The sequence below is a fragment of the Balaenoptera acutorostrata genome, chromosome 14, assembly GCF_949987535.1.
Source record: "Balaenoptera acutorostrata chromosome 14, mBalAcu1.1, whole genome shotgun sequence".
Taxonomy (NCBI): Eukaryota; Metazoa; Chordata; class Mammalia; order Artiodactyla; family Balaenopteridae; genus Balaenoptera; species Balaenoptera acutorostrata.
The window spans coordinates 91,991,135-92,017,318 of record NC_080077.1 but is presented as its reverse complement, the minus strand read 5'-3'; the positions used below and the strand labels follow the sequence as shown (position 1 = coordinate 92,017,318).

At 37.3% G+C, this 26,184-nt stretch overlaps 1 protein-coding gene across 2 annotated transcripts in view; it reads right to left on the bottom strand.

The window, feature by feature from the left end:
• The window catches only part of EYS (eyes shut homolog), a 1,775,980-nt gene that overhangs the window by 510,319 nt on the left and 1,239,477 nt on the right, over window positions 1–26,184 (bottom strand). For both annotated transcript variants that reach the window (XM_057527983.1, XM_057527984.1), the window contains exon 29: window positions 8,788–9,017. In XM_057527983.1, coding sequence (XP_057383966.1) covers window positions 8,788–9,017 — 230 coding nt within the window. The remainder of the gene's footprint in view (window positions 1–8,787; window positions 9,018–26,184) is intronic.

Sequence of the window (26,184 nt, the reverse complement as noted above, 5' to 3'; positions counted from 1 at the left end):
GTGAGGCTGGATCTTGTCTTTCTGGTGGGCAGGTCCGCATCTGGTCGTGTGTTTTGGGGTGTCTGTGGCCTTATTATGATTTTAGGCAGTCTCGCTGCTAATGGGTGGGGTTGTGTTCCTGTCTTGCTAGTTTTTTGGCATAGGGTGTCCAGCACTGTAGCTTGCTGGTCGTTGTGTGGAGGTGGGTCTTGGTGTTGAGATGGAAATCTCTGGGAGATTTTTGCCTTTTGATATTATGTGGAGCTGGGAGGTCTCTGGTAGACCAATGTCCTGAACTCAACTCTCCCACCTCAGAGGCACAGGCCTGATGTCTGTCTGGAACACCAAGAGCCTTTCATCCACATGGCTCAGAATATAAGGGAGAAAAAGGAAAGAACGAAAATATAAAATAAAATAAAATAATTAAAATAAAAAATAATTATTAAAAAGAAATTCAAAAAGTAATTTAAAAAAGGGGGAAGGAAAGAAAGAAAGAAGAGAACAACCAAACCAAAAAACAAATCCACCAATGATAACAAGTGCTAAAAACTATACTTAAAAAAAAAAAAAAAAAAAGACAGAACCCTAGGACAAATGGTAAAAACAAAGGTATATGGACAAAATCACACACAGGAGCATACACATACACTCACAAAAAGAGTAAAAGGAAAAAAATATATATATCATTGCTTCCAAGGTCCACCACCTCAATTTGGGATGATTCGTTGTCTTTTCAGGTATTCCACAGATGCAGGGTACATCAAGTTGTTTGTGGAGCTTTAATCCGCTGCTCCTGAGGCTGCTGGGAGAAATTTCCCTTTCTCTTCTTTGTTCGCACAGCTCCCGGATTTCAGGTTTGGATTTGGACCCGCCTGTGCGTGTAGGTCGCCTGAGGGCATCTGTTCTTCGCTCAGACAGGACAGGGTTAAAGGAGCAGCTGATTCGGGGGCTCTGGCTCACTCAGGCTAGGGGGAAGGAAGGGTACGGATGCGGGGCAAGCCTGCGGCGGCAGAGGCCTGCATGATGTTGCAGCAGCCTAAGGCGCGCCTTTCGTTCTCCCGGGGAAGTTGTCCGTGGATCACGGGACCCTGGCAGTGGCGGGCTGCACAGGCCCGCGGGAGGGGCGGTGTGGAGAGTGACCTGTGCTCGCACACAGGCTTCTTGGTGGCAGCAGCAGCAGCCTTAGCGTCTCATGCTCGTCTCTGGAGCTCGTTTAGGCGGCGCTCTGAATCCCCTCTCCTCACGCACCAGGAAACAAAGAGGCAAGAAAAAGTCTCTTGCCTCTTCGGCAGCTGCAGACTTTTCCCGGACTCCCTCCTGGCTAGCCGTGGTGCACTAACCCCTTGAGGCTGTGTTCATGCCGCCAACCCCAGTCCTCTCCCTGGGATCCGACTGAAGCCCGAGCCTCAGCTCCCAGCCCCCGCCCGCCCCGGCGGGTGAGCAGACAAGCCTCTCGGGCTGGTGAGTGCTGCTCGGTGCCGATCCTTTGTGCGGGAATCTCTCCGATTTGCCCTCCGCTCCCCTGTGGCTGCACTCTCCTCCATGACTCCGAAGCTCCCTCCCTCTGCCCCCGCAGTCTCCGCCCACGAAGGGGCTTCCTAGTGTGTGGAAACCTTTCCTCCTTCACAGCTCCCTCCCACTGCTGCAGGTCCCGTCCCTATTCTTTTGTCTCTGTTATTTCTTTTTTCTTTTGCCCTACCCAGGTACATGGGGAGTTTCTTGCCTTTTGGGAGGTCTGAGGTCTTCCTCCAGCGTTCAGTAGGTGTTCTGTATGGGTTGTTCCACATGTAGATGTATTTCTGATGTATTTGTGCGGAGGAAGGTGGTCTCCGCGTCTTACTCTTCTGCCATCTTGAAGCTCCTCTATCCGAAGAATTTTTAATGAAAGGATTAACATTCAACTTTAAAGAGTGTGCATGCATGCATATGTGTGCTCTAAAAGCCTTTGTGAATGATTATATTTTTGTGTGGAAATGGAGAAGAGGCCCATGTTTTGGGATCCTGGTGGACTGTGCAGTCTAGTTCCTATGTTAGGAGCCTAAAGTAAAAGATGACTCCTCTTGTTCCTCTCCTAATCTCCTGCTCAGGCAGTGGGTTAGAATATGGTGGAGGTTTTGCCAATTAAACGATTTCAAAATATTTGATGGGACTCTGCATCTTGAGCAAGTGACTCAGAACGTGGTGGCTGTGTGACCCCCTGTTCAGTGAAGGTGTGTCTCAGTCTGTTCTCAGGTGAGCCCTCACTTCCTGTTGACTGGCTCTCCAGAGCATCCTTCAGAGTGCCTTTTCCCACCAGGTTTCACTGGCTTCCCCCAATTCTATTAGCCCTAGATATCCATCCAGTAAACTTCCTTTTCTATTATATGACTATGTAAATTCTCTGAGGAATGACTACAAGGCCTGTGGTAGGCAGAATAGTGGTCCCCCGAAGATGTCCATATCCTAACTCCTAGGATCTCTGCAAATGTTACTTTATGTGGCAAAGGGGCATTAAGGATGTAGTCGTAATTAAAATAGCTAATCAGTCAATGTCGAGATACAGAGATGATCCTGGATTATCCCAGGGGAATCTGTGTAATCACAAGCATTCTTAAATGTAGAAAAAGGAAATGGGAGGGTAGATCAAGTGACGTGATATGAAAAAGGTTGGACCCACCATTGTTTGCTTTGAAGGTAGAATAAAGGAGGCCATGAGCCAAGGAAAGCAGAAAGCCTCTGGAAGTCAGAAGGCAAGGTACAAATTCTTCTCTGGAGCCTCCAGAAAAGAACACGGCCCTGCCTGCACCTCGATTTTAACCTGCTGAGAACTGTGTCAGACTTCTGATCTACAGACCTTTAAGATAGTACACTTGTGTTCCTGAAGTCACTAGGTTGTGATAATTAGCTATGGAAGCAACAGAAAACAAATATAGGTCCTCAGGCAGACATTGCTGGGGACAGGGGTGATGCTGAGCTGAGATTATGTAGCTTTAAAGAGGTAAGTAGTGAATGGTAGCTGACCTGCGTGTCAGGCTTGTCTTCCCTTCCTTGCATCCTCCCAACCCACACTCCATGCTCGCAACCACTTGACAAGTTAAAGACAAAAATGTGATCCTCACACCACCTCTAATGACTAACTCCATGTGTGGTACTAATGTATAGGTGTTAACTAAGGATTTTTTAATTGGATGTGTTGAATTTTAAGGGAATAAAAGGATGTTATTTAAGTCAATACAGGAGACAAATAAAATAAATGTCATCCTTTTTTGATGGACACAGGGGTATATGTTTCCATCCTCTTCCTAGATGGAAATTTCTAGATTATTACCAATGTAAGTAGAGAGATTGATGGACATGTAGTTTTTATAGTTATAAGCACCAGGATGAGGAGGGAGCTGTCATTTTCTACCAGCTGAGCATGGTACTCATGGTGGAGAACGGCAGCAACTGGTGGTGAGAGGGCAGGGAAGATGGGGGCCTGCCCTTGCCCGTGCTCCAGAAACAGAACCCTCTGTCTCTGCCCACAGGGGGTCTTGTCTCCTGTCAGCCTCTGCCCTTGACTTCAATCCCCATTCACTCTCAACTTAACATCTTAATATTTCAGCAGTTGCCATTTACTGATAAATATGCAGTGTTGCCCTCTGCTTTTAAAGATAGATTTTTCAGACAGGAATGTTATGTTTGAAAAGGCCAACACCCATTTCTTGGCCCTTCTCTTATGATGCAGGCCATCAGTCCTCTGGCAGGGAGATAGATCATTGTTATTAGATGCTGACTATCTCTGCCTTCTTGGCTCTGGAACATCTGACATTCAGCAACCTGACTATAGTTAACAAATAGATTCAGACCACTCTAATATGCTTTAAAATATGTTCCGATTATGGTTAAAACAAAGCAGACATTCAGGCAGTCTTTTTCTAAAAAAAAAAAAACAAACAAGACGAAACACCTAGTAAAACCTCTCATTTTTATTTCTACGTTTGCAATTTACTCAGTGCAGCTGACCTTTAAGCATATATGGAACATGCAGAGACAGGATATCAAATAAATGATTCCTTGGTTTTAATGTATGGCATTTAAACACTCCTTTATTACACTATTTATAAAACTGTTTTATAGAACACTAAAAAGTATGGGACTGTTTAAAAATGTTAATCCTATAATTAATAGTCAGAGGCACTCGCTTTCCTGCAGCACAAAGCGCTGATATTCTAAATCTGTCACTCTGAACTTTACAGTAGGGGACAACCATCTGCCTGCACACAGCCATCTAAAACAAAGCAAGAATACAGGCTCCTCTGTCTCCCCTGGTGAGATGCAGGATCATTATGACAAAGTAGGCAACAAGGTTCAGCTAATATGAATTAAGATAACATGTGTTGAGAAAGAAAAGGAACATATTAAATCAAACTGATTCTATAAGTCAATGTTATTAGGTGATTAGATATGGATGATTTGATAAAGTAGAACCCATGATGTAATGCCAAGTACATGGGAAATATGTGTATGGGTGAATTAGTACTGAGTCCTACAGCCCTGCAAACCCTTTCTCTGTGTTGCTGAATCTAATGCTATTTTAGTTAAAGCTCATACTTAACTGGCACCTCCATTTTGCTGTGAAAAATCAAGGTTGTTAAAATAAAATAATTTAACATTCTCTTACAGGTTGAGCGTATTCACTGGAAGGAAAAAGGAACAAGGCTATCAAGAAAAATCAGTTTTGAAAATATCTTTACATGTAGATGCCTCTGCAATTATATATTTTTTCAAAGAGTCATGTTCTTTCATCATCTATGTCTAGATTTTTTCTGAAATTCAAATATTCTTAATCTACTTTCTACATTTTAGTTTTACTGAAATCATTATGGAAAAATACTACCACTCAGATACAATTCTTTTCAGATCACCCAATATGCTTCTCAGCTTAATTTTAAGTGGGTCATGAAAAATTATTAGATTAACATTAACTTCTTTGTTTTTCTGATTTTTGAAATTTGATTTTTTAAAGAAAACTCTCTTTTCCCTGACGTAAAGATACATTTTTATAAACATGAAAGAGTGAGAAAAATTAGAAATTCCATGCCCTGTTAAATTTGATTTTCTAACGAGTGTAGCAATAGAGCACGGTGGTTAAATGTGAATTGTGGAGTCTGCTGAGATGGTTTCTAATCCCATCTCCGCCACGTGCAAGCTGTGCGACCTGAAGGGAGTAATTTAACAGCTAGAGGCCTTCGATTTCTCATTTGTAAATGGGGGTCATTTAGAGAGCTGACTTCAGCTGGATTACTCTGAGGGTTAAGTGAAATAAGATGCATGAAGCACCCAGTACAGTGTCTGGTCAATCAGAACTCCTCACAATGACAGTATGCATGTTTCATTCCTAAAGCAGAAGTTCGGATGGTTTAGATGTTGAATGTACTCAATAAGGGACTCATTTAAGCAATCATTTTCATAGCAATCTATCTGTAAATTCTAAGCATAAATTCTAAGCATTCTAAGCAACAATTCTCAGAAATTATATATTATAGGATCATATGGTAGCTCTCCTGGGCATATATCCAGAGAAAACCATAATTCGAAAAGACACATGCACCCCAATGTTCATTGCAGCACTATTTACAATAGTCAAGACATGGAAGCAACATAAATGTCCATCAACAGAGGAATGGATAAAGAAGATGTGGTACCTATATGTGATGGAATATTACTAAGCGTAAAAAAGAACAAAAGGATGCCATTTGCAGCAACATGGATGGACCTAGAGATTATCATACTAAGTGAAGTAAGTCAGACAGAGAATGACAAGTATGATATGTTATCACTTATATGTAGAAACTAAAAAAAAATATATGATACAAATGAACTTATTTACAAAACAGAAACAGACTCAAAGACATAGGAAACAAACTTATGGTTAACAAAGGGGAAAGGTTGGGGGGGAGAGATAAATTAGGAATTTGGGAATAACATATACACACTACTATCTATAAAACAGATAAACAACAAGGACATACTGTATAGCACAGGGAACTATATTCAATATTTTGTAATAACCTATATGGGAAAAGAATCTTAAAAATTATATATATATATACATATATATATATATATATATATATATATATATATATATATAAACTGAATCACTTTGCTGTACACCTGAAACTGACATTGTAAATCAATTATACTTCAATAAATAAAGTTATATGATATATATATATATATATATATAGAGAGAGAGAGAGAGAGAGAGAGAGAGAGAGAGAGACAGAGAGAGAGATTTAGAGACTGTGTATCCAAAGCAAGATTTTTAGCAGGTAGTTGACATACTTTGACGCTGACATACGATACTATTTATTGAAATCTACACTTAGAAATGGTGCATCTGCCCAACCTGGAGAATGCTATATATAAAAAGCCTCGTCATGGTACCAGATTCCTGAATCATGGGCCTTAGGCAATAGTCATCGTCTGTGATCTGGATTCTAAGATGCATGCTAGTATGACTTATATTTAGAGCGTTAGATTGAGAACACAAACCTGTTCTTGGCTTTCTTCATGACTGAAAGAAGAAAGATACTTAACATGAATTTAGGTGGTAAATGGTTAAAAATAAATATGTATATAAGGAACAGTGATTTACAGTATAGCACAGGAAGTTATACACAATATCTTATAATAACCTATAATGTAGTATAATCTGCAAAAAAAATGGAATCACTATGCTGTACACCTAAAACCAACACAATACTATAAATGAACTATACTTCAAGAAAAAAAAAGGAGTTGAACAAGGGAAAATGTATAACTTTTACAATTAGAAATAATATTCTCAATTCCAAAAATGCACATCTCATCAGAGTCTAAGTTTTATACTGAAATATTTCCCCAACAGGCAAGAACAACAACAAAATCACAGGTAATACTATGATATCTAATAATCTAAAGAGTCCTACTGCATGAATTTTGTTCAGTGCATCATACACCTCAGATATAACTGACTTAAAGTTTCTTTAAAAAAAAATTGTCTCATTGGTAATGATTATTTGTTCACATTTTCTGACTACTTTACACTTAGAAATAAATATTCTGTAGTAGATTATCTGGTTTTAGCACCATGCTATCATACAATTTATTAGTTTTAAAAATACTGCAAAATCAACAGGAAAAGCAGTTAAAATATAGAAGGTAGAAAGCGCTTAATAATGTTAGAAAAAATGAAATATTCCTAAAAGTGAATATAGAGCCGAGTTCCCCGCTTCTTTTCCTGAGGTCAGTGTCCTACATTCTGCCACCCAAACACCAAACAAACCTCACTCAATGCTGGGGTTTAACTCCAGGTAAACCCAGGTTTCTCTTTTTCTGAAGGAAAGTATGGGTCACTGTTTGAGGTGTTAAAGCCACAGAGTGAGGAGTCCGAGGAGGGGACTGAGGCTTAGTGGGAAGGCTTGTGGTTTGGCCCGTACGGGGGACAAGGGACACACTCCGTAACTGAGGACCCCGGTTTTCACAACATCAAGTTCACCACTGTCAGTAAATTCGGATTGAAAAAAAAAAAAATATCAGAGTATATTTTAAGAAAGGTAAGGAGAGTATTTTGCTAAGGCTTTACCTACCATGAAATTAAAGAAAGAAAAATCCCTCTCAGTTCTACATGTGGATCTAAAAGATCTTTACCATCTAAATTATGTCCCTAGAAGTCCACTCACGGTATGTAATACCAATGGTCTCAGATGGCAGCAAAAGATGCATGTCTCATGGTATTTTGCAGACATATAAAATATTCACTCAAAAATCAAGCAATAGTGATGTGTCTTCAAAACCATTTTACAGTTAAAAAATAAACTTTAAGGACACGTTTTTACAATGAACATGAAAATAGACCATGTTTCCATTTCTGTGCTTTAGAATGTGCTTCCTTGCTTCCTTGGCTAAACAGCCAAGCATTCATAGCAGTCACACAAGATTGTTTGGGAAGGAGAGCTGAATAACACATATGTATACCTTTGAATTCTCTTTTGGACATCCCACATTTTGGTATTTTAAAAAGGAGTTATTTAACACAATCTCGGAGAAGCAGTGAAATTCTCTGCCATCTGAATCGTCAGCCAGTAGTAATCCCTACCCCTCCCCCAATTTAGAACTAGTGGTCAATTTTACATAGAAAAGAATGACACTCTCCAGGCTTAGTGCAGGGACAGGCCAGCTGCTCAGGACCTAATGCGTTAGTCATCTGCCCCGGGGGCATTTCTGGCTGTCTTGCCCAGCACTGCTTTAATTAACTGAGACACTCTTAGGAGGCCATTAGATGTTGACAAAAGAGGAATTTTCTTTTGATTCATCAATAGCTTCATTAATGCTAAAACCATATTCTTAAGCATCAGAAAAATAATGTGCTCTTCTTAAACACCAAAATAACTTCAATATGGGGATCTGCTTTTGAAATATAAAAAAAGCGATTTGATTAACAATTAAGCAATAAAAATAATGTTAATTAGAACTTAATTGTTTCTATGGTGACAAAGGATGGATGAGCCGTAACTTTAAAGAAACTCCCTAAACAACACTACATTTGAATTTTAACTCCTGTGTTGTGTGGCGATTGCAAATATACTCTGAATGGCAGTTCTAATGAAAAAAAAATATATTGTTGGCTCTGCAATACTGAACTGAAAATGTTCTATCAGAATGCATTTTTAAATACAATTATACAGATGTTTCTTGTTTGTGCTAATAGCCATCAATGTGTTTACGATAGGTTTCTATTGTTTTTCACCCTCTGGAGAAGTTTTAAAAAGGAAATACAGGAGGACAGTGGAGATTGGTTACCTCGTTCACAGAACCGGCCGGTGAAATGGAGCGGACAGTCGCATTGGAAGGAGAAGACGCCCCCCGGGAGGAGGACGGTGCGGCAGGTGCCCCCGTGGTGACACACGCGCCCCTGGCATGTGGCCGGCGCCGCGCGGGGGACGAGCGAGGCCCCCGGGGAGCCGGCCCCTCCCGCGGCCCCAGGAGGAGCGACAGACGCGGACGTTGCTGGCGGCGTAGAATCCTGGGATCTAGATTTATAAACAGATCAGAAAAAAGTAGTATAAGTAAAAGAGCCAGGACCTTAAATATAAATAACAGAAACTTTGGTTTAAAATAAGAGGGAGATAAAACCAATAGTCATCCAAGGTTCAGCTGAGGGCACATAGAATTGTCACGTTTGTTCTACAATTGTAGGATTTATAAATATTGCAAACGGGACCTTGGGGGAATCGTGGAGTCAATCTACTTGTTTCTTCTGAGAAGCCGTATTAATGTCCTCAAAGTCCTGAGAAACCTGAATGCATCAGCCTGCACAAGACTGAGAGTCAGTTCTCTAACGTAAAATAATTCAGATTTGGGCTAAACATAGTTCTACTTCAGCTCTTCTAAACCGTGTAAGCCTAAAATGAAGAATTTAGGCCATGTGACATTTTAGTGGTAAAACTGCTTGAACTTGAATTATTTCTAGGTTGATTGCTAGCAATATGTATTTTTCAAAGTCACTTGCATTCATTTTAGGAGTTAACCAAGAGATATGTTACAAATGACTCTCTCATTTTTTTCACCAATTTTACTGCCAGTTTAATTTTTTCTTCCCTAAAAACTAATGAACAAAAACCAATTTCCTTTGAATTACTGTAAATTGAAATTCCTTACTTTTATATTCAAAGCCTCTTGATAATAGAATTCCTCTCTGCTTTCCAGCCTGTTTTATCATGATTCCTGATAAGTACCTTAACTTCTCTCAAACCAAATGAGATTACTATTCCTTAAAGACCCGGGCTTTCCTAATTTTTGAAGTTTGTTCAAACCACTTTCTACGCATTGTTGCTCCTCTATTCCTGTGTATATTTCATCTAAAGTGGCAAGTCAAGATCTCCATCATTTCCTCAACATAGCCTTGTTGGTTGCTCTTAGCCCACCAAGGTGAAATTGATGTTTCTCGCCTTTCTACAATTCCATGACGTCATTGTACCACTGCTAGAATATTTCCCACCTGCTTGTAGTATTATTATTTTATGTACATACTTCTACTAGGTTGTATGTACACCAGTCACTATTTTTTCCATCTTTCTTCCACACACAGATTCCTCATTTTGTCAGAATTCCGTATTCTTAGTAGAAACTTTATTAAGTATTTGTTGAATTAATGTCTTCACTGTTTTCCTGAGTGTTTTGTGTTGTTTGAGAAGCAGTGCTTTTGATTTTTTTTTTAACTTTTTATTTTATATTATAGTTGATTAACGATGTGTTACCTTCAGTTGTACAACAAAGTGATTCAGTTATCCATATACATGTATCTATTCTTTTTCAAATTGAAATTTTCACTTCACAAAATCATTGAGAGTTATCTTTTAAATTTAAAAAATCTTGCTGCAATAAAAATAATCAACAATTTAACTATCTGAGTAAATCTTTATTTTGTACATTGTTATAAAGATAAAATCTTGGTAAAAGAACTCATTTCAAAAATATTGTCTGAGTGACAATTAGAGACAGTTATTTTTGTGTCTGCTTTGTATTCATATGTCAACTTACTGGAATAAAAAGCTGAGGAAAGTGAAATAGATGATTCATAAAAACATTTTACCCAAATAATGTTAATGTGCAGGTCAGTTTCTTTTGTTTTACAGTCCTTTTACAACCTGAAATTCTTCTTTATGTTGTTTATCATAGTTTGTAACTGTGAAGAAAAGAACATGTTGACCGTTTTCCAGTTCTACAAGGATCAAGCCATTCGCCACTGCAGTTGCCCACTGACACTGTCCCCCTCAGGGAATTCAGGATGGATAAAACAGGAAGCATTCTGTGCTTTGGATACTGTCCCTAGGTAGTTACGATGCACATCTAAGGAAAGATTTCAGTGAGCCTGGATTCTTACATCTTCCCACACACAGAAAAGCACTAAAATCTTTAATCTGAGGTGTCTGTTCTTTGTAAGTAGCAGTGATCTTCTGATGTTTGACTACATATTTTTTTCCCAGTGAAAAATACATATATGTCTTGGCTCCCCCCTTACCTCTTTGAACAGTTTCTCAGAGCTTGCTGAGAGTCTGCCTCCCAGGCTGTAGTCCTCAGTAAGACACTGAAAGCTCAACTCACAGCTCTTACGCTGTGCATTTTTTTAATGTGACATAACCATATTTTAATTTTTATAGTTGTGAAGCCTGACTCTCTTCTCTCTGCTCTGGACTGCAATCTGTGCTTTTCTTCATCATATCCCTAACAACAACGCTTGTTCCCAAGTAACCTCTCCAATAAATATTTTATAAATGAATTTGAATCATTTTTGTAAATATGCAATGTACCACTCCACTCACAAGAAAAATAGCAAGTAAAAATAATTTGGTTATCTTTGGGTCAATTCATAACTCCATTACATAGCTCTTTAGTTTTATAGATAATATAAATTCTAAGAGCTTTGATGTAACTTTACAATCAACTTTCTCTGATTTCATTCTATTGGATTAGTGTAGTTCTCCCCATTTGTACTCGCAATATGTTTGTCCTTATAAGGTAACTTCTGTCAAGTTAAATGGCAATGCTAATTTGAATTACATGGGATTTATTACTCAGCATTTCTTGTTTTAATTTAATTTTTAGTTTTAGTGTTTCTGAGTGATTTCACCATTTTCTCTAACTCTTGCTGTGGACTTCATGAACTGCAGTCAATCACATTTTTCTCAGGAATAAATTAGACTGAATTAAATGTCACTAGTTCTTTCTCCTGCTGTAGCTGCTCAGGGAACACGTCTCACCTGAAAAAATCAATGTGTTGCACATTTCAGTTGCTAACTGATTACACAAAAGTAATTACTATCAATTGATCCATCAATTAAAATGTCAGAATCATAAATCAAAATTTGAAAACTGCATTAACCAGATGCATTTTATCTTATTATGATCAAATTTTATATCTGATATATTATTCTTAATAGTCCTTGACTTTCAGTATTTTTTCACTAGTTATAAATTATGCCATGAATTTTCCTATTTTAAAATTTAGAATTAAAATAAATAAAATTTATTTAATTTATTATATATTTTAAAAGAAACAAAATATTTGCTCTGGTTGTTAAATTTTAACTTACTTTTACAGAAAAGGTTAAAAATATAAAGTACATTTGGATGTTTATTAAGCACAACCTGATGACAGTCATATTAATATAATTAACAATGTAAAAAAGGAGCACTAAAATTATAGTTCTTTTTAATTCTAAAAATCATGAATGTATGAGAGCTCAGAACTAAATCAAGGCTCAGGGTTTTCAAAATTATTTTTAAAATAAACAGTACTGTAAAGATTGAACTTCTTTGTCTTTCTTAACTAAATACTTGATTTACTATAAGTCCAAAATAATAAGCCTGAAGAATCTGCTTGATTGCCTCTTGGATAACTTCGGACAAAAGTACAGTGATGGACCAGTCTCTGTTATAACAAGTAGTAAGCACTCAAGAGTCTTTTTCTGTATGAATTAATGATTAAATAAGATATGTTAATTTTATTCAAAATCAAGCCTGGTCCTTAGAGGAAGACACCTTTATGTGACAGTGATTTCTAATCTCAGGGGCAGGGGTGGGGGGAGCTCTCAGTGGAGGAGAGGACGCTCCACTCTTTGCCCCTTTCCTCCAGGGGCTCTACGGAATCCCCTGAGGCAGGCAGCAGCTCGAGGGGTTTACTTCTTGTCAGCAGACACTTGTCTGACCTCAGTTTCTTAGAAGGAGGAATGGGCTTGCTCACAAGTGTAAATCCTGGAAGACCCGCTCACAAGTAGAAGAGAATCTTTAAAATCATGATGAAGTAGTCAAAGAAAGAAACTGAGCTAGAGAAATTTTGACCTTGTGGCTATTAATAGTGAAGGGGAAGAAAAGGTTTCAAATCATTACAGATTTTTAAAAGCAGTAAAATAAATGTGTTATAACCTAGGCAACAAAAAACCTGATTTACAAATAATATGTATAGATACTTTTTTTTTTTTTTACAAAAGTGAGAATTATAGTATAAACACTCATATTCCAGTCTGCTTTGTCTTTTCACTACTAGAATATTCTGCTCTTTATTTTTTCACCTAAAAATTATGCTTAGCAGGCTGCACTGTCAGTGAATACAATTCTTGATTTTCCTTTTAAAAGCTGCAAAGTGTTATATTGTTTGGATATACACCACTGATTCTATCAGTTTGGAGTTAATATATTTAAACTATTTCAGGTTTTTCCCCCTGTTATCCAGATTATAAATTAATGTTAATAGCTATATCAAGATATAATTTACAAACTACAAATTACAAACTAATTTACAAATGCACCCATTTAAAATGCAAGTTTTAGTGGATCCAGAGTTGTGCAACTATCACCACAGTATAATTTTATATTTTGTCATTCCCCAAAGAAATCCCATATCCATCAGAGCCACCTTTAGCCTACTTTCTGTCTCTATAGATTTGTCAATTTTGGACATCATATAAATGGAATCACACAGTATGTGGTCTTTTGTGCTGGGCTTCATCACTTACTGTAGTGTTTTTAAGGTTCATCCATGTTTTTGCATGTAGAAGAACTTTATTCCCTTTTATTATTGACATTTTATTTATCCATTCATTAATTGATCGTCATTTTGGGCTGTTTTTACTTTTGCCTACTATGAACAAGGCTACTATGAACATTCATGTCCAAGTTATTGTCTGCATTTTCTTGGCTATATACCTAGGAGTAGAATTGCTTGATCGTATATCCCATGTTTAACATTCTGAGCAACAGCTGAACTATTTTCCAAAGAAACAGCACCACTTTCCATTCCTACCAGCAAAATATGAGAATTCTAATTTCACCACATCCTCACTGGATCATATATTCTTAGAAGAGTTATGTGCATTTAATTTTGTATGTATATAACACAGATATATATTTATTTACATTAACACTTAGTAAACTGTAATGATTTATTCCAAAGTGTAGCTTCATTTCCCTCAACTATTCTCTTTGTAGTCTTTTTAAAGCCCTTTTATTTTTTTAAAAGGTTACTATTTATTTATTTATTTATTTATGGCCACGCTGTGTGGCTTGCGGGATACTAGTTCCCCAACCAGGAATTGAACCCAGGGCCCCAGCAGTGAGTGGAAGCATTGAGTCCTAACCACTGGACTGCCAAGGAATTCCCTATAGTCTTTTCAAAAAGTAGTTTTCTGAACAGGCTTAACTAATATCTCTTACTTTATCCTGGATCACACCTGGGCAGACCAGGTAAGCAGTACTCCCTTTGAGAGTAAGGTACTGAAAAAGTTACTCAAAGTGCTTACTCAATCTTTCTAGACATCCATTTCTCTGCTTATGTATTATCAAAATTCACATGCTTGTATTTACTATGCCCATATCTATATGTATATATGTATATCTATATCTATATCTACCTCTATACCTATTTCTGTTGAGTTTCTTAGTCATTAGGACTCTGATTCCCAGGCAGATAGCCAAGAATACTTAGTGATGTTTTTAATGGTGGTGGCTAATAGGAAGAAATCCAAAGAATTTAATTCCTACTTTAACTCTCAAAATCATGAGAACACCATAATTTCAAATAGATTTTTTAATATAAAATAGAGCCCTATTGAAATATGGCTTCAAAGTTTTATTTAAATTATCATTTTTCACTAGCTCTAAAATTTATGTTGTTTTTAGTTTGATTTAATGAATTTTAAAATAATTTTATCTGAGTGCAAAACAACACAAAAAAGTTTTTCCTGTTTAAAATGTATTTAATTGGCATAATTATATTAAAAGAGGAAATATGTGAAATTATTGTTATTACATGTAAAAATCTCATTTACCACTCAAAATAAGAATTAGATATCAGAGCAACAAATTATACATGGAAAAATCAATCTAAACAAACATAACCCCAATCTTTACTCTTTCTTTAACGTTATGCAATAGAACAAGAATTATATCCTAATAATTAATTGAATAAAATTTAACGTTTTAAGACAAGTTAATTCACTATTAACATAATAGTGTAATTTAAATAGGTCTTGTTTTCACAGTGTCTAATTTTTCTCACTAAAAGAATTCATTTCTCATCCTCACAATCTTCTATTCTTTAGCTCTTACATATTCATAGTTAAGGTTCTTGAGACCAGTCATTCTTACATAATGATGTGCACAGCATCATCATGAGTTACACAAAAACTTTACTCCAGGGTATTCCAAACCGCAGTTTCTCAGTATCTACAGTGGATATTTTTGAAAAGCTGGACTCCCCTTGATAAATTCTGATTCTCCCTTTTCATGCCAGCCCTACTGAGGGTTGTTCTTGATCACAGAGTACATGCAGGATCTGATTCCAGAGCCCAAAGCTGGATGAGACTTAGAGGAATGCTTTCTCCCTATGTGGAAATTCAGAGTCATCAAAACCCTGGATTTCTTTTTTTTTTTCTTGCCTTCCATATCTCAAATTCTACTCTTCCTTTTTATTTAACTAATAAAATAGCTTCTTTAACTTTTGTTAGTTTTATGATCACATTTCTTTGTCAGTACCTCTGACTTTAGTTCCTATTTTTTCTAATCCATCCTTCTCACTGTTCTTGTTCTTATTACTCCCATGCCAAAGATTATCCTAATTGAAAGTGTATATTCTTCTATGATTTGGTTCCATTTACCTTTCAGTTTTATCTGTTTGCAATGCCTTAATATATGTCCAATATATGTTCTAAACACATTCTAGTGTAATTTTTTCAGTATTCCATGATTTATGCTTTTCATATAGCTTAGGATTTCCCTGAAGTACACTTTTACCTTATTTCTTCCTTAGGACACAGTTCCAAAATTATTGTCTTAGAATTACTTTGGTTCTTCCCTAGACTAAATTTCAACAACATTATACACATATCTACCTAAAGAAATAACACCAAATAACTAGTGTCACAAAAGGTACATAAAGTGAGCATTTTCATTCATATTCTCCTCCAGACCCAATGCCAATCTGAACCCAAGAGGCAATTAATCTGTGTTTCATTTTGTCCAAATACATATCCAGTTATATGGACATATAATTTAGTTTTCTTTCTTTATCAGATTTTAAACAAGTGAAATTGTATTAGTAAGGTTAATGCTAGCTCCTGTAATGGATACACCTTGAAATTTTGGTAGCCTAGCAACACAGAAGCTTATTTCTTGTTCATACAAAGTTCAGTCAGCAAAGGTAGAAGCAGGAGTTCTGTTCCCTGCAGCCGTTCAGTGATGTTCAGGGTGACATAAGCTTCACAATTCTCAGCCTATGGTTTTAAGGTAGCCTTCAGTGTCAAGTGCAAATACCCAAATAGCAATCAGGATAAACAAGGGGGGAAGAGGGAGCACGGAGAATCTTACACCATTTCACTCTACCCATAGGCCAGGACTTGGTCACCCACTGCAAGGGAACATGGGGAAAAAAAATCTAGCCACGTACCCAGGAAGGCAGAAAAACTAGCTTGGTGAATCTAGCCAGCTTCTGCCATGGATATCATATATAAATACTGTTATTAAATAAAATTATAGCAAAAAAAGACTTGCAATTTTTTCTTCACTTTCAGTTACAAAATATCTTGGTGATCTTTTATTGTCATTACACATAGAAAAAGCTTAGACAGTTTAATAGGAGAAGTTCTTAGTGTAAATGTATTTAAACATTTCCCTATTGATAAACATTTGTCAGTATATTTTCAATATATTTTTTCAAATTATAAATACTGCAGTGAATTCACTGTACAAATATCTTGTGAACACGTCTGAATATACTTGAAGAAAAAATATCTAGAGGTGAAACTTGTTGGGTCAAATAAATATGCCAAATTTGTACTTTAATATATATGTTATTAAAGCCTATACACAATTAAGCTCCTCAATAGTTTTGGATTGTTACTTTCCTCAATCCCTCATTAAAATTAAATCGTGATTAAATGTCATTAAATATTATCATTAAAATTAAATATTATTAATTTAATTGGTTATATATCTGATAAACGAGAATTATCATTTATCACTGTTTCATCTTCTTTAACAATTTTTAATCTATTATTTGTCATTTACATTTTATCTATTTTAAATCACTAAGATACATACTTTCCTTACTTTTTCCAGATTGTTTTTACTTAACAATTTATAGGAGATAATTATATATGATAGATAATGATCCATTTTATGTCTTTTCAAATAAGATTTCCAGGTCTTTCTGAGCATTTTGTCATGTTTTCCTGTTGTTCTTGTTGAACATTAAACTCCAATTCTTCTTTAGTAGGAAACTTGTCTTTCTTCTCCAAATTCTTTTAGGAAATTCCCTTTGTCTTTGTTGGCTGATGGTTTTTCACTGTGTTGTGTTGTGGATAGAATTATTTTCATTCATCTAGCTTAGTTTTTTTCCAGTGGTCTTTTCTATTTGAAGGACTTCCATTTTTTATCTATTCTGGAAAAATTATAGCTTTCCCACGTTCACTCTATATGATCCTGTTAAAACATTTTTTACATAAAACAAAATTTCCTCATTTTATCCTTCATATTCTCAGCTCTTTTTGCATCTTCCTCTCTCCTGATTCATAGTAATTTCTTCAGATATATTATGCTGTTCATTAATTCTCTTTACTGCTCTAGTTGCTGTTTAACTTGTCCATTTTTAAAATTTAAATTATTATGTTTTTATTTTTTGATATTCTGTTTGCTTATATTTTAAAACACTCTACTCAGTTTTCATGGTATTGTTTTCCTTACATTACTTTAATTTCCCTCTTTTCTTTCTTAAAAAAATCAGGCATTGAGCTTTTTATTTTGTGTCTGGTAGTAAAAATATCTGGTCCTTGCAGATCTAAGTCACCTCCTCTTCTTTCTGCTAACTCCTCTCCCGTGTTGCTTTTTATATCCCCTTAAGCACCTTGCCATTTTTCACTGTAGGCTTATAATCTCTGCAATTTTATCTGTGAGAATAATTGGAGGCCTGAGTATAAGACACTCCCCCAAATCAGACTTGTGTTTGCTTTGCCCTCTCATGAAGATGCTGAACTTCAAGGTGGAAACACTATAAGGTGAATTTTTCTTTAAGACTTTTGAATAACTAGAAGGTGGCACATTTATGACAGTTCCTGGACCAAGTCACTGCTCAATAAATATTTTGAATAAGTGAATGTTATACATGTTTGGGCCACAGACCTCCACATTGGGCTAGTTTGCTGTTATAGTATTATACATAATTATTATGTATTATTCATATGTTTATATGCTATATATATTATGTATTATATCATACTATACATAATATGGTATTAAGCACAATTAGTGGAAGGTTGTTTTCCTTCTCACTAAAAGTGAGGCATAGTCAGGAAAATTACCTTCAGGATCATTTTGTTTTCTTTTTTCCTTGTCTTTACTTTTTTCTTCCTTCCTTCCTTCTTTCCTTTATGGGGGGTGCTGTAAAGGTTTTTCTCATGATTTTGACATTTTAGTAATTTATTTAAAACCTTTAATCTACTTTAGCGTACATTTTATGTCTGTCCTGTAGCTGGAATGTTTTTTTCAGCTGCCACACTACCCCCAATTTTTTTCTTTAAGCTTCCAGGAATTTCTCAAAATGCATGTCTGTTAAAGGAAGCTGCTATTGCTTTTCAACATGGGTATATATGAATGCAGAATCTGAATGTGTACATGTGCATGTCTTTATGTTTTGTATTTTGGATAGATTCTCGGTGAAAGTAGACTTAGACGTGTGTGTACAGTTTGCAATCTTTAGAAAATGTTTAATATTATTATTGTATACTTGTACTACAGAACACTTAATTGTTTTTCTATGATTATATATGATTTTTGGAACTTAAAACCTTAAAGCAACTTTATTTGTTATTTACTTACTTAAGTATCAATACTTCACATAGTTCTGACACATAGTCATCGATAAAGATGTATTTCTTTACTTTATAAATTTTCGAATCCATCGATATATTCTGAGATATAACATAAAAAGAAGCAAATCATTTTTAAATATAAAATGTAATGGATCATTATGGAAACTGAACTCTATACCATGGATCCTTAAAGTAATATATAAATTCATATTCTAATGCTGTTACTATTTACATTTTTTAGATCAAATTAAATTTATAAAAACAGTATTTTTGACTAAACATATTTTTACTTAGTGGCTACATTTAGATTTAGAAATCATTGAAGTTTGAATACTTTTGAAGAGTAAGATATACATAAATATACAGTATTTTTAGTAAGCATTTTATGTCAAATGGGAACAGTTATTATATTAATTAAATTTACTCTATTTCCTCCATTATGGAGAGGTACTACTGTGGAATACTTCAAAATTAACATAAACTTACAAGAACGAAGAGTATTCTAAATTATCAGCCAGGATTAAAAATGTGTCATTACATATTACCTGGAAAGTGCGTCTAAATTAGAGAAAGATAAGCTGACAATCAAGGTGTCATGATTAAAGCCAGGGACTTAACCCAGTGGTTTAAGAACGTGTGCACTGACAAAGACAAATGCAAGTTTATCTTCTAGTCTTATAAGGAGAGAGGGGTTTTCTCAGGTTCATAGGAGCCCCACGGTGTTTATTTCATGGAAAGGATTCTTTTAAGGAGTCTCAACCTAGAAGTTACCAGCCAGGATTTTAAAAATGAAGAGGAACCAAGAGAGAAGGCATGCCCATCAAACCAGAATTCATGCCTCTTCATTCATTCATTTATTTATTCAACCTACAAGGACTTATAGATTTCTCTCTGTGCACCAGACACTCACTAATCAAGATGACATGGTGATCAGTAGAACCTAGCCCTCTTTTTATGAACTTTCAGTTTTGTGGGGTTGAGAAAAAATAGGCAATTGCAAACCAGCATAATGCATCGAGAGCCAATTGTAACCCTATTACTGCTCTGCATGTTTCAAATGTGCTAATATAATTTAATCCTTACAAGAATACAGAAACATTACTTTATTTTCCTAAATTTACAGATGAGAAAACAGAGATACACACTTAAGAAACTTGCTCAAGGTCTTGAGGCAAATATATGGTAGAAATGGATTTGAACCCATAGAGTCTGAAACTTGAACTAAAATTTTCAAAATTTTTACACTTGTGGGAGGGGACAAGAGGGGACATACAGGGTCATGGATAGATGCTGTGGGAAGGTAATGGAACAAGGGCTATGAGGAAAGGCTTCCTCACGAGGGTTACAGCTGAGTCTTAAAAGGCCAGATGGAGTTGGCTGGAGAAGGACGGTGGGATGGTGCTCAGAGCCCCATCAGGGGCTGTTTAAGCCCCAAAGAAAGAGACAGCAAGTGAAGAGAATTGCAAGTGGTCTGCCATGGAGGCAGCTACAGAGTGTGTGTTTTTGACAGAGAGAGAGAGAATAGATGAATCTTGGGAGACAGGCAAAGGCTGGATTATGGGGAGACTTGTTGGCAACATTTTAAGGCAACATGAAGTCACTGGAGCAGGATATTGATGACCCACGTCTGTATTTGAACTCTCATAAAAGTTTTAGTGTAGAGGTGGTTTGTAAAGGAGAAGTAGCTGGAAGAAACTGAAGTATTATAAGAATGAAAGTAATCAGGGACTTGAATAAGAGAATGTTATTGGGGATGTAGAAACTCTTCACTTCTCTACAAATCTGAGAGAAATTTGGTGTTGAGAGTTTAGTTAAACTTCTCCATAATACTGCTGCCTTGGCATCCGCGTTGCATGGCCAAGCTGCCTCCAGGGTCCTTGAACTGACACTGGCCCCTCCCATGAGTGCACATCCTAGACAGCAGCTGGCAGGGGCACCAGTAAAGATGACGCCCTTGTGGTGAGCAGTCTCCCCCTCCTCCCCAGAGCCTTTCCCTTCCATGCCCCTTAGATAAGATCCACAGGGAACTTACCAAACCCTGCTCTTTTGGGTTTGAATTGACCCATCTGGCTTTAGCTCAGGAACCCCAATGCATTCCCTCTGTGTACACTAATAAAGGCATGTGCCCCAGGTCCTGCTTCTCTCTCTGCCTGCATTCTGCCTTGAGATCCCTGCATGGCTGTCAAGGACCTGTGAGCAATAAACTTCTCTATTTCAATTCCACTGTGGTCTTTTGTTGAACCACAGTTCACTGTCCAGTTCCTGGGGCTTTCCTTAACAAATGTTAACTGAACAAAGTCACAACACTTGATTTCTAAAAGGACCTTGTGATCAATTTTATACATGAGATGTATATCAGTCGGGGCCTCTCAGGAAATAGAGGCACATTCAGAAAGGGTAAGTGAGGTGATTTTAATGAAGAGACAATTTTCAAGTTGGAAAAGTTTAAGAAAATCAAAAAGAGATAGAGAAGTGTCCCAGGAGTAGACTCTGCTACTGTCATTGGACCTGAATGTGCAAGCAAGTGAAATACCTTCTGTACTGTGGACAAGGATGTAGGTGTAGGAGAGAGGACCACTTGACGGGGCTGTGGTCTTAGAGACAAGCATGCAGCCACCACAAATTTACATCCAGCTGAGAGAGAGTGGAGAATAAATAGATTTCTTCCTCTTTCTACTCCTTCTGTGTCCTGTCATCCCACTGGCCCAACATATTTAGAAGTCAGAGGCCAAGGGGAGCTGGGTAGTTGTAGCCCCTAGAAGTCAGCCTCCCAGAATACCAAGCAAGGTAGAAAAAGATGGAGAGAGTAGATCTGGAAATGAAGCAGAGAATATCTAGTCCAGGGGGAAAGAGAGAAAAGTGTAGGTGAGTCTTAGGTTTGGGGTTTGGGTAACTGAATGAATAATAACAACAATAACATTTAGTGAGATGGAAGATATAAACTTCATGCTGGGCAAAAACTATCTCATTCTTGGTCTAACTAGATGATATCTTCCAGAAATTCCTAGTAACACCTATCCCCTTTTTCCAGAAATGATCAATTTTTGACTTAAGAAAATATTTCTTTGGCTATTTGGGAGAGAAAAAACTTGAGCACATGAACTTATATCACCACTTTGCATGAGAAGTCAATAAGATACATCTTTTACAAATAAACATTGATCCATTTAATTACGTTCTTGCTCAGTTGGGTCATGAAATCACAGCCCTGAATGTCATCATTTACCTGGTGACAGTTAGCAGAATTGCCAGCAATGTGGCCAAGGGGTATAATCATTTCTCTAAAGAGAAAACCATGCAATTATTACAAATGCCTCCTGTATTAGGGGAACGAATTAAGAGACTTATTTTAACATATTAGGCCTAATAAAGTAGAGCCACAAATAACTGAAGCAATGATGGAAAAATGTTCATTTCAAAATTCGAGGTTAAATAAAAATATTAGACACAATAATTTTACTTTCAAAACATGATAGTTTACACTAAAGGGCAGTCATTGGTTTCTGATTGCTGTAAAGAACGTGATAAATTAGTTTTGGAATCTTAGACAAGTATGCATACAAAAAATTAAACTCAAATTCAAATGTAAGATTATTAACCAAAACTCTACTGTAGTAGAGAGAACAAGCTCAGGCACTCAGCACCCTAAATCAATTTCCATTTAAGTCCTAAGGAAAGATCCAAGTAGGGCTGTATCTTTCATTAATTTTAGAAATGTTTGGCATACTATTTTTCCTTTATACAAACCATGGAATAGAAAAGAATGTTGTTATTTGTGCAGATTAATCTTTTCAATAAATACATTAGATGACCTTAGAAAACAAAGAAGTAGATCAAAAGGTGCCGAAGCAAAGAATAGTCACAGATAATAAAACAGCATCGTCTATCTCATCTTGTTCTTAAACACTCTTAAACACATTATATCACTAATGCAATAGATTTAGCCTTGTCTGATATGAACATCTATTAATGGCTTGTCTGTGGGAAGCTGGGCGATTGGCTTTAACTGGCAACATACTCAGGACAGCAGAGACGATCTATGCACCATCACTTTCTCACACTCGACTGTGATGCCTTGAAATAGTCCTTGCAATCTTGCGGTTTATCTCAAAAAAGATAGATATATTTAATAACCTTTCAAGTGGTTTAACTTCATAATTTCTATAAATTCTAACATCACATTTCAGAGAACTATCAGGACTATCGATACCAGGTAAGAAAAAATGGACTGCAGGGCATTATTGTGTAGCAGATGTCGATAACCAATAATAAATGGGGGCTGCATCTGATGTCTATATATCTGAGGTCTTATTTTCCTGGGTGTGTTAAAGTACCTTCAGGGGTGCTAGGAAGAACTCAGTTAAAGGAGAACAACTGTGGTACCAACACTGAGGCACAATGCAAGAGAAATTATAAAAAACAAATTTTTCATAGTTGTGACTTCTCTTCCAGCCAAGAAAGCAAGCAGAAGGGTGGTTCTTCCAAAGTAAAACTCCATTTATTATTTCTGTCCTTTTTTTTTTTTTTTTTTTACTATAAAACTGCTATTATGATTGTTCGGCAGAAATAGTAAAGTGTGTATATCTATTCCATTAATTCCATATATTCCATTATTCCATATATATTTATTGTTTGCCTACTATGTGCCAAGTAGTGAGTGTGGAAATGTTATGTGGTCAGACACTGTTAAGAAGCTTGGGTGAGGTGAGTCAGACTGGTATAGACAAATAAGGTAAGTTTGGATGAGCTTCAGAAGGAAGAAATTAAGTCGGCATCAAGAATTTAAGGAGGCTGCAAGGGGAGGTCAACTGATCTAAATCCTGAAGGCTAGAGATGAGGTCTCAGGTGGCAGCAGCTGTCCTAGGCTGAAAAACAGCATGTGAAAAAGTGTGAAATATTTCCATTATTGGTATAGTTGGAAATTTTTATACATTATAGACAATGGGTTGGAAGTCAATATAAATTGCGATGAGATTATGGTTTAAATATTCTTAAATGCCAGCTTTTGAACATTTTGTCTTAAAGGTGTTGAGAAGTCCCAGTTTCCCTTCAGAGCTTTAGATCCGAGCTGTACATGCAAGTGTGCGGCTCCCTTTGAATGCTCCACAGTCACCTGGGCTCTCCCCCTCTCCATCCCTCAAACCCCACCCTCTTTCATGGGCGGTTCTCCCACACAGCCAAAACTCAAATTAGAAACCTAGAATAATCCTTGTACTCCTTCATCCTTGAGCCACACATCCACCCCACCACAAGGATCTCTTCAACCCACGGGTGTGTATCTCTAGACTCAGCCCGCTTTGTACTAGCATCAGTTCTTGCCTAGGTGACTGCAAAAACAATCCAATGAGTTTCATTGTCTCCAGTCTGAATCCTGTCAACTTATTTGCTTCAGTGCAGTGAGGGTGATCATGTCAAAATGTGAACCTAAGCACATCACTCCCTTCTCAGAACATCAGACTTCTCCTTGCTCTCAGGATCTGGTGTAATCTGATTCCCTGGCTCTCAAAACCCTCCCTAAACTGGTTCTACCTCCTGGGCAATCTAACCTTTAATCTCAGCTTTCAAATAATGTGTTCTCCTTTGTTTTGTTCTACTTTCCTTAATTGATGCCTATTTGTACTTAAATTCTTAACTTAGAAGATGCTTCTTCTAGGATGACTTGCTTGACACTCAAGTCCAATTTAGACACACATCCTATGTATTTAGACGCCTGTACTTTTATTAGAAGTCTCATCACCCTGTACTGCAGCTTATTTATTTGTATATTTTCCCTAGAATCTAACTGTAAGTTCAGGGATTTTATGTATTTCTTCCCTCTTCAATGTATTTGGTGTGCCCACTCAGTCCTTTGATGGCATTGTGTTTGTGAAATGGTTGAGTAAGTGTGTAGGGTCTTGATCAGAAAGGCCAATATATATCATGTGGAGAAGCTTGGACTTTGTCCTATATGTCAATGCTTTTAACTATACGCCATGACTACTGGGATCCATAAGGCAAACACGGGGTAGTTTCTGGGAGCATCTGCATTCCTCAAAGTTAATTAATGTATGCTTTAATCCTTTAGTTAACGATTAATATTTGCATGGCTTAAGACAAAACATAACATTTTAATGAAGTTTTCTTAACACTGCTACTAGAGCGAGGCAGATATCTGTATTCGATCACTGTTTTCAGCCTTTAATTGCACACCGCAAAGATTCCCGAGAGACACTTTTGCAAGTGTTGGCAGGTTTTAGGCAGAGTAGAATGATATGTCCAGATTTAAATGTCAGCGTTTGAAAGCACAATTTTTTTCTTTTTTCTTTTTTTTTTTTTTGCGGTAAGTGATAAGCAGGCCTCACGCTTTATACATTAGCTTTCTCGTGAGAATGACTGACACAGGCTTGCACTCTTCACGTTGCCAGAGTTACGGTCTCAGTCGCTGCTGATACCACGACAAGCACCACAAATGATTTCTTTTTTTTTTTTTTTAACTTTTGGGTTTATTTATTTATTTACTTATGGCTGTGTTGGGTCTTCGTTTCTGTGCGAGGGCTTTCTCTAGTTGCGGCGAGCGGGGACCACTCTTCATCGCGGTGCGCGGGCCTCTCACCATCGCGGCCTCTCTCGTTGCGGAGCACAGGCTCCAGACGCGCAGGCTCAGTAGTTGTGGCTCACGGGCCTAATTGCTCCGTGGCATGTGGGATCCTCCCAGACCAGGGCTCGAACCCGTGTCCCCGGCATTGGCAGGCAGATTCTCAACCACTGCGCCACCAGGGAAGCCCCACAAATGATTTCTTAAGTCTTAAGTATTTTCTAAGGATTTCTGACGACCATGGGGAGAGCACCAGTGTCTTTTCAGCTTTCACGTCCTGAGAGGAATATCAGGCCTGAGCCGAATGATCCCTCACGTGACACCATCTACGCTGGAGGGACCACTGCACCCAGCACCCGGAATCCCGGGCTCTGGCTTCCTCCGCATCTGACTCCAGTGGTTGCCAAGGCAACTTGTAGGTACAGGGGAGTTGATTCCTAAGGGGAAGGGCTTTACCCAGCTGGTGGCAGGGGTGGAGAGAGGGGGCAAGTAGGTAAATTCACCTCCCTTCTCCCCACAAAGACAGTTCTGCTGTGGAGGCATGTGTAAGCCTGTCTTCAGATGTCCTGCAGGGCTGAACAATCAGCAGTGACTGTCATGAAGTTGTGGTTCCCTCAGGGACACACCCCTTCCTGTTCATCCTCATTCCCCTCTGCTTCACTCCCCCTCGCCTCTCATTCTGGGGGTTGAACTCTGTGTAAACTTTTCATTCAGTTTCTGTGTTATAGGAAGTCTGGTGCAAGAAAGCCAGATTTTAGAAAT